The 13,957-nt window shown below is 35.7% G+C and overlaps 2 protein-coding genes across 2 annotated transcripts; both read right to left on the bottom strand.

The window, feature by feature from the left end:
• Window positions 1-4,944: 4,944 nt before the first annotated feature.
• On the bottom strand, window positions 4,945-5,767 carry LOC122084393 (extensin-2). The gene has a single exon (XM_042652617.1). It carries the CDS (start codon window positions 5,643-5,645, stop codon window positions 5,169-5,171), a length of 477 nt encoding a protein of 158 aa, XP_042508551.1. The 5' UTR covers window positions 5,646-5,767; the 3' UTR covers window positions 4,945-5,168.
• A 3,734-nt stretch (window positions 5,768-9,501) lies between these two features.
• Window positions 9,502-10,239, bottom strand: LOC122084335 (leucine-rich repeat extensin-like protein 1). Its single transcript, XM_042652541.1, has one exon. It carries the CDS (start codon window positions 10,093-10,095, stop codon window positions 9,661-9,663), a length of 435 nt encoding a protein of 144 aa, XP_042508475.1. The 5' UTR covers window positions 10,096-10,239; the 3' UTR covers window positions 9,502-9,660.
• Between the last annotated feature and the right edge of the window lie 3,718 nt (window positions 10,240-13,957).

Raw genomic sequence — 13,957 nt, 5'->3', positions numbered from 1 at the left:
TTTTAATGATTTTACCCTTGGACCATACATGTGTATTGGGATCCCAACATGAAATTAGTTATCGGTATTGGTATCAGTATTAGGGTTGATCTCAGCAGATACCGATATGATACCGATCTGAGCTTGGTAGTATCGGTCAAGATCAGTCACTGGGATATGTACTTTCACAATTTTATTTTATTTTATTTTATTATTACTATTTTTTATATATACAGTTTTACCCTTGATAATGATATGATACCCAATCCTGGATCGACCAAGTATCAGTACCAGTTTCATTCGATACTAATATGATATTGCCGATACGACACCAATACCTAAAACCATGGATCAGAAAGGTTAGGATCGAGGATTGCTCAAGACTGATACTATTCTAATTCAACTGATACTAACCAATCCAATCCAAGTTTTAGAACCATGGTCATGGTTTACTCCTTTTTTCAGTAATGACCCATCATGGAATGCACAATAAAGGTCAAGATTCATATTTTTTCTTAATTTCTTAATAGGTTCTCTTTAATTTGATATGCCGTGGGTTTCTAACTGATGGCAATACCGTAGGTGGGTCCTTAGGAAATTGCTAGTTGATTCATGCTTTCTTGATGGCAATACCCTAAAGGTGGAGCTAAAGTCTTCTACTTTTGTATTTATTTTTGTTCGAACATGCCTAGACGTTAATCCTGTGATCCAAATTTTTAATATATTCTTTGTTAATATTTAGCAAACAAATAATATATGAGAAAAAGTTCAGAGAGCTGCCAAAGGGTGAGACTCTGGCACCCTTGGTCTCTCTCTCTCTCTCATTTCATTCTAGGAATTTTTCTAATGATATCTATCATTATGTTTTCTTTCTTTGTCAAAAGAATCATTAGACCTTGGTATATTGCAGTTTTTTTTTTTTTTTTTGTTAAAAGAACTAGCTTGTCATTTCACCTATGTACTCATAAAATATGTAAGATAATGACATAATGATAAGTTTCTTTTGAATGATTTAAAAAAAAAATTATATTTACTTCTTATTTTATGAACTCTTACAAAATAAGATTGATGGCAATTAAAAGAAGGTTACAAGCTCTAAATACTCATATGAAGGAATTATTTAGACAATCTATTTTAATTTATTATTTTCAATGATTGAGCAGGTCTTCAAAATAAATGTGAAAAATGATGAGCCCTAAACAAGACGTCTGAAACCCAATCAAAAAGGAAAATATGTTGTTTTAGAGTAAGGAAAAGAAAAACAACAATATTTTTTTTGGGTAAAAAAAAAAACCAACATTCTATAAATGATATAATTTATTCATTCTCATTGATGCTAATCTCCCAAAACTCCCCATTCACTTGGTGATTTGGCCTAGTCGAACTTAACCAAGGAGAGTCATGTTTTTATTTTATTTTTAAATACAATAAATACCTATAATTTAATATATATATATATATATATATATATATTTATATAATGAGACAGCCACACATCACTGAATTTTGGACTCGGATTAACAATCATGAACAGCTTGACTAATATTTTAAATCTTCAGAAAATAAGAAAATCGATAATTAAAAAAAATTTACATGTTTTAAATATTTCATTCAAACTATCCATTTTAATTATTATTTTCAACTATTGAGATGGTTTTCAAAACAAAAGTGAAGAAGGAGAAGAGCCTTGAACCGAAGGAGGTGGGAAACCCAAACCAAGAAGAAAAGAGATTGTTTTCGGGTATCACTCTCCCCCTTATCACTACCTCCCTACTCTTTCCCTCCCCCTATTATACCTCTCACATGTCTCTCCCTGTCTCACATCCTATCTTGTGTCCTTCTCCATCACTTTCTCTCTACTCTTTTATTTTATTTTATTATTTTCAAATGATTGATGGTAACCCTAACCCTGAAGACAACGCAAATGTGATGTAAGGGAGGTGGGAAACCCAGATGAAGAAGAAAGGAGATTATTTTGGAGTTTTACGATTGAGTTTAAGTTCCCAATCGAATCAGGTATTGAACTATTGATTATTTTTCTATGCTTCTCTCTTCAATTATGTTGTTTTTACTTGGTCAATATTGAGGTTGAAGTTTCTATTCTTTGTAATCTATTGTTTTCTCTTACCTTGAATCAGCACGTACTCAGATTAATTTACTCTTTATTTCTTGTTGTGGCTTTTCTTATAATAATTGTGTTTTTTTTTTTTTTTGGCAGCGTATTGCAATATATTGATCATAGGTTCGAAATTGGAAAAAAAACCTCTTCTGTGATATAGTAAGGTAATGTCACGTGCATTTGTCCCTTCTAGACCTTGTAGCGCTAGGTCCAACGGTAATGTACAAATGTTGTGACTAGGTCAAATATTCGAATAGTCTCTGGACATTCTTGGGTAAGGCTACATGGTTCTCACCCCCATGAACCTCGCACATGTCTAAGCTTTGTCCCAAATATGACTTCATACAGAGTTGATTATTGGAGGGCAAGTATCTATGATGTTTACCCTATTTATCTGAATTTTTTTTTTTTTTTTACTTTGATTTTTTTTTTTTCTCTTTTTGGGTACAAAATCACGTAATCAACTCATTAAGTTGGAATAAGGCTGCATTAATTGTTTTTGTAGTGTGAGGTTGAAATGAGGAGTTGAGGACTCAATTTACTGAAACAGACCAGACAAGTCCAAAATTTGGGGCTTTTCTGGTTCTGGGCTGTTTTATCCGGTTAAAAAAAATATATAAAATTGAAGTATAGATTATAAGGAAAATCGGGAAATATAATAAAAATCCATGGCGTCAGTAGCTTTTCTGTTACTAAAAGATACAATCTTTTTTGGGAATCTGGATAAGGTCTTCGATAATGGTTCTTGTAAGGTGTCTGATTTATGTATGGAATTCACTTGTTCTTTTTCTTTTTTCAATAATTTTTTTCACATTGAGTAGATTTCATATGAAAATTAGGCATGTACAAGAATTACAAACCTTATACAATTATAATTATAATCTTATACATATAATAAATTCTAAAACTAATCCAATTACAAATAATACATGACACACCCAACCCTAACATCTGTTACATAGATCAAACTGAATCGACTTCAATTGATTCTTTTAGTTTCTTCAAACTAAATCAAATTACTCATTCATACTAGATAATCTAAAGTCTTCCGTTAAACATGATCATACCATCTCAAATAACTTTCTCATAGTTTATCATGTTTTAAAACCATTCCAAACGGGTCTAATTTTTTTGACTGTTGGATGAGTAAATAGCTACAAGCAAGGGAGGCTGTACTTGGGCCATATATGTTTAGCATCTAATGTGGTCCATGGATTGGCAGACCGACAACTCTCCGATGGAGATCTGGACAGTGATGTAGCAGTTTGTCTTCTTCATAGTTTGAAGTCACAACTTGCAGCGGTCAAAATATAATACTAAAGAAGTTGGATGATGTGTCCTACGTGGATGGGTGGTCTCTGTCATGAGGGGTGAGGAATTGAGGATGTAAAAAATAAATAATTAAATAAATAGGTATCGATAATTTGAAGAGCAAAATGGTTCAGTCCGGTTTGATACGGTTCAGCATCGATATACAATATTAATACCTAAGTTCATGTCGGAATTGAGATGGAGATTCATCTCATTTGATTCTGATCCAATCCTAGATTGAAATTAGATGGAATTGGTTTAGAATTAAGAGAAATCCGCTCCAAATTACTCAGATCATAAGTTTCGAACAAAGATCTACCGAGTCAAATTGGCCTAAATCGGATCAGCCTTGGCTGATTCCTTCCCCTCGTTGCGTTGGGTGACTGGACACTGCAATGAAAAGAACTGATTACCATTGCGGTTTTAGGAATCGGTCTCCAATCAGCTATATCAGTATCGGTCATGATCAATATTAACACCGATAAGTGACTGATATGGATTGATCGATAAAAAACAAATATCTTTTTTTTTATTAAATAAAAATTGATGCTTTGATTTAGAATTCCCACCGACACTGTGAACTAATTCCATGGTTACAATCCAACTAACCAAAATCCACCAAAAGAATATCTGTCTAACCAAAATATTCCCAAAAATAGACAATTATTATCAATTAAAATGAGTGCCAAAAGATAAAGAAAATTGATAAAAATTAGGTAGTGCCAAATATGGTTATGGGCCCACATCGATAGATGGTGTGATGATTGATTATTATTATTATTATTATTATTATTATTATTATTATTATTATTATTATATTTTTTTATTTTTTTTTTGGGACACCATCTGGGTCTTATAGACCATGAGGAGCATCGCCAGGGTTATAAGGTGGGATGGACGAAGGTTCAAACGCATGACTTTCAACGTCTTACATCAAACCTATAGTTGGCAGTGCTCATTGAGCTATAAATTCATTTTCAATGAGATCCATTTGGGAGATCAATGAGGGTATAAACTTTATTCTCACATCTCCTAGGGAGGGATTACTAGGCTAGTTAAGAACTTCTAGCCTCCTTAACATGGTACAAAGCGTTTTAAAGCCTTAGAATCAGAATCAGAATCAGATCGGAGTCAGGCTTCAAACAACAATTGTCTGAGTCCATTCGAATTGGATCGATCGATTCACATTGAAATCGACTATACATGCACTATTCTCACGCTCATCCAACCGATTCAGATCTGAATCGCTGATCCAGCCAAGCCGAGTCGATTCGACTCAGTCCCAATTTTTAAAACCTTAGGTTCAGGTCAACCCCACACCCACCATAGAAAACTTTCCACATGAAAGGGGGCTGAAAAGGGAATCAAAAGATTGGAGATGAGGTAGATAAAGGGCATGTGATAGCTGTGGCTTTTGCTCGTTCCCTCTGTGTTTGACCTGTTTCAATTTTAAATTCTATGCAGATGAACTGTTCGAGAAGATGCCCACACCAAAAATGTCCACAAAGAGAGAGAGAGAGAGAGAGAGAGAGAGATTAAGCGAAGTTAAGTTTCAGGTAATTTGATACAGAGCTATTAAAGTGGATGAATGATGAATGCAAAAGGTTACAAATTTCTAATCAATAGAGAAATAGACACAGTAAGAAATCCATTGGGAACTGGGATTACAATCGCCGCCATTAATTTCTTCTTTCCTTTCTCCTGTAGCTTCTAATCTCCAAATCCCCTTCCTTCATATAAATAATGAAATACATCCAAGCTATGATAAATTAAAAAAAGCAAACAAACCCAACAAAATTAGTTGCAGAACCAATCTTGGGTATCCCTTAAGAGATGGTGCCGATGAAAGATTTGGTGGTGGTGGGGGGCTTTTGAAGTAAAACGGAAAGTAAGGCAAGATTGGGTCAGGAGGAGGAGGTGAACCGTAGCTCACATAGGAAGGAGGAGAGTAATAAGGATAATTAGTTGGTGGAGGGTAGTAATACACAGATCCTGAAGAAGGTGGAGGTGGTGTATAGTAATACCCAGAAGGTGGTGGTGGATAGTAATACCCAGAAGGTGGTGACGGAGTTGACTGCTGCGGTGGCGATGGCGACGGGGGCGGCGGGCAATTCTGAACTGAAGTGGGTGGTGGGAGACATGGGTATGGGCATTCTGCTTGAGACATTGCCTTTGATGGAAATTTCATGATTATGGTAGTGACTAGAAGGAGAATTTGAGTGAAAATTCTAGCCATTTGATGATGACTGGTTCAAGAAGAGGAGGAGAAGGAAGGGGGGAAACAGAGTAGAAAGAGAAGTGGGTGATGAGGAGTGTGTAGGAGACTTGGAGGGGATTAAATGGTTTTTTCAGCTTAGTATTTGCAATTATTTTATGATACGCAAGTCCAAATTAATAATCAAATATTAACACCATCCATATTCTCGTCTCAATAATTGAATTACTGAACAGCTCTGAAAGCAACCTCTACGTAAACTAAAATTAAAAAATTTCGCTTTCCTTTCTTCAATCCACGTAACCATCAGAGAAACCAAACAGGGAAGATGAGGAAATGGGTTTCAGAATCGAACCAGATACCAAACCAAAAATTTGAGGCAGCTCTGGTTCTGGGTTGTTCTGACCGGAAATTTGCAGATCCAAATTGTTTTTCCCTGAGTGCATCAAACATTTCCCATGCTTCATAGTGAACCCCTCCCCAGTTCAAACCCACAAGCCGAACCGGGTTTTGGGGCCCTCAGCACCAACACTCGACCTTTCTGAATAAAGGCTGTGTTTGATTAGTCAAGAAAATAAAAGAAAAGAGTACAAAAATTATACTATTTTTTTGTTTGAGAAATTCTCATTGTGTTTAATATATCATGAATCAAGAGAAGATTCTTTTTTGAATTTCAAAAAATTCACCTTGAAAATGATGAAGTTTTCTTCTTTTGCCTCACCCCCAAAAAAAATTCTTGCCTAAAACATAAGAAAACACATGGAAAAAAAAGTCCTTTGTTTTCTTCTATTGGTAGTTAAACTTGCATAATTTTTTATTTTCTTAACATTTCATTTCATTTCTATTCTTTCTTTTCTTTTTGTCTCTTGGCTACCAAACACAGTCTGAGTGTGCTCGACTTTTTTTAACTAAGAGCTCCTACGCGTGATCAATAGATTTCTGAGCTAACCGGTGGGGATTATTTTCCCGACACTCCTACCTCAAAACCTATTTCGATATTATATAAATATTCAATCCAAAAGCTAGAACTGTTGGATAGAGGGACTCATAAGTGTATGAAGGAATGGAAGGTATCAAGGTTAATCGATGTGAACTTTTCTCCCAACAGATCTAAGATTCTTTTAGAGGAGTGGTTTATCAAACCATCCATTTGTAATGTATGTAACCTGATTCGGGTCTCACCAAAAAAAAAAAAAAACCCTGATCCGGGTCATAGACTTCTGTTCACTAAAGCTGTCACACTTTCTTGCTTTTTTTTAATTGCCTTATTAATGCGTTTTGTTTAATGCTTCACAATCACATAAAATTGGAAGACATTGTCAAACATTTTCACATGGTGAATACATCATTCATTGTATATATTAAATAGGGCTGCGATAGTTGTTGCCAATTCCATCAAGACAATAGAGTATTTCCCCAAAATTCAAAGCAACTGGCTTTTAAGACTAGAGCTTTAACAAAAGGGAAAAAGTTGTCCTTTTCATATGGAGTGAAGGAAAATCGGATCAGGCTCCTTTGTAGTGCTAAAGATGATCTCAACTTAGAAAAATCCATAAATTTCAACAAGGGAATAAAATATTTCCTGCAAATTCAAATCTAATTGGTCACATAGACTTAAACATTAAGGAAGGAAATTTTTTTTCCTTTCACAAGGAGAGAAGGAAAACCCACGATTTGACAGTTATTATTATTCTTAATTTTTAGTTAAAGGTAAAAAAATATCCTTCCTCGTCTGTGTCAGTTATCTCCCCTCAACCAAAGAATTCTTCCTGCACTAGTTCAATGCACTTTTCAAGATTTAAATTATTAATTTTCTTCTCTTCAACTTGTCTTGCCTTCTTTGTTATTGTAGGGGGTGCTGGTTTTTTCTACATTTTCTATCTTCCTTTTTCATCAATAAAGGCGTTTTTTCATTGGGTCTTTATCATATGATTTAAATAATATAGAATGTGAGATGCAGTTTCTGGTGTCATCACTTTGGCTCCATTTGTTTGCAATGGAATTAAAAAGAAGGAAATCGAACTTTCAAATCCAAAAAATAAACTTTTTAAGTATTACCTTACATATTTATGTCATTAACTCCAAACTATTCCTTGTTTGATTATTAAATTTTACTTGACTTTGCATCGCTCGATTTTTAAAGTAAAAAAAAAAAAATCATATGTAAAAGTATTATTATCAAATATAATAAAAAATTTAAACAGTTTATCAAATATGCATGATATTGATATTTCTAGCTTGATGACTTCTATTGGCTCTATAACCATTCTAAATCAGGATAAGTCTTTTATATTTGTAGCTCATAATTTAACATGAAAAGCTGAGATTTCTATTCTTAAGAAAGCACGTAAGTGTTGATGTTCCATCTTTTTTCTTATGTTAAATATAGGGAGGGAAGGATGTAACAGTCAGGAGGTTTGAACTTGAGACCTCGAAGGTAAGCATGAGATTTTTATACACCACAACTCACCAATTATGCTAGGCAATTGTTGTTACCCTGACCTTTGTTGTACACTCTTAACACCCACCAAGAGGGATGTTTTAATTTTAAGATGCCAATATATGAGATTAGCGTATAGTTCCTTCTCCTAACAAATAAAAACTTCAAACACTTCAAACGGAATTCACACAAGAAAGATAGCTGACAATGATGGAAGGAAACCATTCAGCCATGGTGAATGAAAAATAAGGGAGGAGAGAGGCCGACAGTGTGTCAGCATGCCTAGCCTTTTCTCGAAAATTAAATAATGATCCTAAATGCTACAGATGCATTGAGCTTGGCGTTAGTCAAGAGTAAAATGGGGCATAGTGGCAATAAGACCTCTTTAAGTGGCCCATTAATCATGCCAACTTTGGACCACCAACGGTAGGTGACACAAAAATGAAAGGTGTACTTAAACAAGATAAGAAAATAAATTACAAAATTAGTAGGTTTGAACTTAATTATACCTACCCATCTAATAAACCTACATGTTTTGTTATTAATTTTTGAATAGAAGTATCCCTCTTCCCATATATCTGAGGTGAGTCTAGGGTACTTCTCACATCTGCGTGTCCCGGGTATCGATGCATCGAGGCGAGGTAACGCAGCCCAGATCTTTACATTTTGATTCTCAGTTTCGCCGGACAGTTTTTTGTGCTTGGTCACGTTCTAATTCTTTCGGGCATAAGTACTAAGTAGTGACACATATTTGGGCTTGGACTCGGGCCCATGAAACAAGATATCTTTCCTAATGGAATAAAGTAGTGACGAAAAAAAATTGTGCAAGTGCGTTTCTATAACTTAGATTGGAATCTTTAATCTTTTTATCTATTGTATCAGTGGAAGCACCTATACCTGGGGGTGTATCCTGATTCTCTCTAATTCTTAATTGTGTAATTTTTAGGTAATCCTTTCTATGCACGTGACATCTGTATATTTTAAAATCCAATGATTGTAATTTTTTGAAATAAAAATTCATTTTGACCCCAAATTTTTACAATCGTTGGATTTTGAAAATATACAGAGATTATATGCACAAAAAGAATTGCAAAATTAAGAATTAGAAAGAATCTAAACTGGTTAACGGATACATTATCTTCAATAAATAGAGAAGAGAAAGCCTTCAAAACTAAAGATTCAATTATTGTTCAACCTTCTCTCTCTCTCTCTCTCTCCACATTGATTCCATCCAAAATGAAACAACAAAGCATAATTAGTTTTCTTGTTTCCAGCTTCACTTCGGATTTTAAAAGTCTCTATTAAACTGCAAAAAACTTGATCAGGAAACCCAATTTCTCTCTCTAGTTTCTACGCAATTAAATTAAAAAAGTGTACAAAAATATGAGAGAGAGAGAGAGAGAGAGAGAGAGAGAGAGAGAGAGAGAGTCTAAGCAGTGACACAACAAACAGCTAAAGAGTGATAAAATTGTAAAATAATTATAGTTTACAGTGCAAACCAAAGTACCAACCTAACAATTAGATTCACCTTAGAACCAGGAAAATTCTTAATTCATCAACCCATGAAAGTTTAAGGTCTATACTGTGTGTAGCCCCTCACATTCTCCAAAGAACCAACATGGCTAGCAACTGAAATCCTACTAAAACCACTGAGCCAAAAAGAAAATCCTGACCTGCACCAGAATAGTCTGGATCAACGGAATATAAACTCCCAGGCAGACCTGTTACGTAATAAAATGGTGGTGGCGGCGGTGGTTTATGACAGTACTGCATGGATGGGCTCGTTGGAGTTTGATAACTTGGAGGAGGAGGAGGAGACGGAGGCGGCGGTGGTGGTGGTGGTGGTGGAGTAAGTTTGTTACATGGGTTCTGACAAGAGCACGTCGTACACTTGATTCCTGTTACGGGTGTCCCAGCCTCAGGCACGGATAACTGATCATTGAGCTTCTTTGAAGTGGTCGAGCTGTTGATCGGAGCTGTGATTGCAACCATGAGAAGAGCCATAAGTAGGAGCACTGGAGGTAAAGACATTTTCAGACAAACTTCAAATGATCTAAAGTGTCTGAACTTATTGACGTTCTTCTTGATCTTTAATGGATAGGTCGAAGGGATATATGAGGAAGTGGTGCAGGAGAAATGTGAGGGGTTTGCCTTGTTTAGAATTTAGTTGCAGAGGGAGGGAGGGAGGGAGGGAGGGAGGGAGGCACTGGAAAAAATATCTTCTGCAATTCCGATCTTGTACAATTCCGTGAAATACCACCTTGAGGAGGTAACACGTGTAGTGATACCAATGCAATGGTCCAGATCTGATTTAAATGACTCTTCACTGATTTAAGGTTTTATTAGTTGTACCAGATCTGGACCATTGCATTGGTATCAATACACGCGTCACCCCCTGAAGGTGGTATCTCACGAAATTGTATGAGATCGAAATTGCAGACGATTTCAACCCGGGGGGCACTAGCTGTGTAGAAGGTAGTGAAAGGTCGTTTTGTTAGGTAATTTGGTTGGCAGATAGTTTAGTTCTGGGGCTTAACGAAAAGACTGTTTCAACTTTTATGGCCTCTTTACCTATTATATGTAGGGGTGTCAATCGGTTGGTTTGGACCACTTTCAATTAAATTTCATTGGTGTTGATGTGAGAATTATTGGAATCAAAGCATGATCCAATAAGAGTGTCATAGCAGTATGATTTCAATTTGTGAAAAACGGATCAAGTCCTCATATGAGAATCATTACAGGACTAATCCACACAAATGGAATCAACCAATAAAACTATAGATTAGGTCCTATGTGACCCAATATCCACATTCTCGATTTGTGTTCAATTTTGTTTCCATTAGTCTGGTAATTATATGTCAAAAAAAAGTTTGAATTTTGGGTTAGTATTAATTTCTTTTTTTCTTTTTTTAGGTGAAAGCTAGTATTGATTTGTTATTGGGCACTTATATCGATTTTGATTCGATTTTTAAAGTTTGATTCAGTGTCTTTTCGATTCTGGTCCGATCTGATTTGATTTTAATCTCAAAAACCCCGAGTCTGAAACATAATTCTAATAAACTCGTACTGGTTTTAGTCGATTGATTCAATTCCACTGGTTCGGGCTAGGTTTTCACACCAGTAGTTGTACACTATGGTGAATACAATGACGATACGATTAGGATGGTCTTGAAAGCGAAACCCAAGTTCTTGCATGGAAATGCATGTGGGTGTTGCAAATTATGGTCCACCACTGTACCTCACTCCACCAGTCACAAAGCAAGTAAATGCATCTATATCGGTTTATTCGGTATATTGATTAAGGAAGGGTCCATCAATTATTCAATCTGTTATTATCACAAACTGCCCTTCATACTTCACCAATTACAAAGAAAGAAAGAATCTTAATAGGTTTTATGGTAAATAAACGTATAGAATGCATTGATTTATGATAATTTATGATGGAACATCAATCTTGGGTAGAGAGCAGAAGATCAAGTTTTCGTACAGGACTGATCCACATAGAACTCTTCCTTAGATGATTCCTTCTGTGTGGATCAGACCATACGATAATGGTTCTCGTATCAATTCACACTCTAATAATTGGTGAATGAATTAATTGAGAGGGAGGGAAGTTTACAAATGATAATTTTCGATCACCAGAACCGATGGGAACCAGTTTGCACTCTTTTTATGTAGAGTTAGGGATTTGAGGCGCGAACATCATATCTTTTTCTACAAACCCCCCCCCCCTCTCAAGGTGGGGTATGAACGTCACTTCGTTGTATTATCTTGTGGATGCAATGTCTTGTATTTTGTTGTTTGCATAAGTGAGCTGATCCTGAAAGACCGTTAAAAGGTTGAAGGCCTCAAAGTCCAAAGGAATCCATCCACGTTGCACGTTAACATTATTATTGATGGGCCTCAACAATCTGACATGTTCCCGAGAAGACTTTTTTCAGAGCTAGATGGGTATTTCGATAAATTACTTATATTGAGTTTTGCTATAAATTTTTAACGAAAGTTCTTTTTTTATAAATAATCTGAGAGATGTGAGAACACACAACTCTAACCAAGAAAATGAGCAGCTTCCATACTATTCGTGCTTGAGCAATATTGCAGCTATAGAAGTGGAAATAGAGCTTTGAAAAAGAAGGAACTAAACACTCCACACCTATAACCTTTGAAGAAGAATTGATCTTCACTAAAGCTAATACTACCTCCTCATGTGGTCAGGATATGATGTTATATCCGATGGGAAGAAAATTTGTTAGGCCTCTTCCAATTCTTTTTGGGCTTCTAATAGAAATCTAGCATCTTAGATGCCACTATATATCACTACTCAGTTTCCAAATTCCCCTATACATCCTAGAGTGCATCATGTCTCTGTGATTTTGTGCCCACCGCTCAAGGAAGGAAAATCCGAACATCTTGCCATGATCAATTTTCTGAATTAGGTTCCTTTCCCGCACAAGTAGTCATTCCACCCCATCTCACACTGTCTATGCGTGCAGTCCCCATCCCATCATATAGGTTGATTTTTTTTCTTACGTTGTTGTGTATAGATCATCATAGTTTGTTAGAACAATTGACATTTTTTTAGTGGAAAAATGGACATTTTTTTAAAGATCTTAAATCTTAATTAAAAAAATATTATTATATAGGCTTATGGCTCACACATCAAATATTAATATTTAATTAATATAACATGTATTGGTCCTACAATTTATGCTTAAATATTGAATTTTTTGTTCTAGATTTTTTAAATTTATATGTTTAAAATTGTATATTTTTTTTTGGCCATTATCAAAATGTTTAATTGTATTTAGAACATTGCCATTCAAATTCTAAGATGTTTTAAATATGGTATACTAAAAATTAAAAAAAAAAATTGGACTTAACATGGTTCCTTAATTTGCCATTAAAAATATATATATATATATATATATATGTATACATATTCAGGACATAATCCCACCAACCTTTGAGTTGGCCTGTAAAGCCAGAAACAAGCAAGGTAGCCACAGCACTATCTTCATTGTCGAGTCGGAACCGAGCTCTGCTAAACGAGCACGAAGGGCTTCCTTCTCACTTTTGGTGCTTGATTTGGATGAGCTTTGGATTTTTGGAACAGGCAGGAGACCTGTGAGGCTTTTGATTAATGCACTTTTTTCACATTTGGAGACATCGCAGTTGTCCCACCATTTGATATTGAAAGACCGGCAGAGGACTGGGGCAATCCAGTCATTTACCTGATAGTCATAAATTTGGTACATATATATATATATATATATAAATCATCATGAATATTATGATAAAAGGAAGGAGTCTAAGGGAAGTAGAAGATCAAAAACTTTTGCCTCTTCACGATATCAGACACAAATAACATAGAGAGATCGATCCAACCTTAATTTGCCATCAAGGCCAAGCCGGCCTAACTGGCCCTAACCATAGTGAGGGGGAAGGGACATGCACGGGCGAGGCTGGGCTGAGAAGAAGATCAGGAAGAAAAACAGAAGATGCCGAAGAAAAGTCTAGGCTCAACCCTAGCACAAGCCCTCCCTAACTCAGGGCTAGAAATTCCCTGCCCTAATCTATCTCAGGGCCAAGGTATCTCAGCCCAAGTCCTGTTCAGATTCAGGGTAGGCTTGGGCTGACAAGGCCAAACTTGCACTCCTACCCAGCATCAACTAATAATTTCAGCCCCACTCCAAAGGGGTAAAATGCTCATGTTTAGTCAATCCTAGGAGTAGACAATTTCTTAAGGTTTAATTTTAGACTCCAGTGATTACTATATTCAGGATTATCAATTTTCCCCCATAGTACAAGGATTGGAGAACACTGAAGCAATATACACTGAACCTAACCCGGCTAGCGAGCCTGTTCTAAGGAAGCAATGTTCTTTTGTTTAGGA

Source organism: Macadamia integrifolia, chromosome 1 (genome assembly GCF_013358625.1).
Source record: "Macadamia integrifolia cultivar HAES 741 chromosome 1, SCU_Mint_v3, whole genome shotgun sequence".
Classification (NCBI taxonomy): Eukaryota; Viridiplantae; Streptophyta; class Magnoliopsida; order Proteales; family Proteaceae; genus Macadamia; species Macadamia integrifolia.
This window is presented reverse-complemented; position numbering and strand designations above follow the sequence as displayed.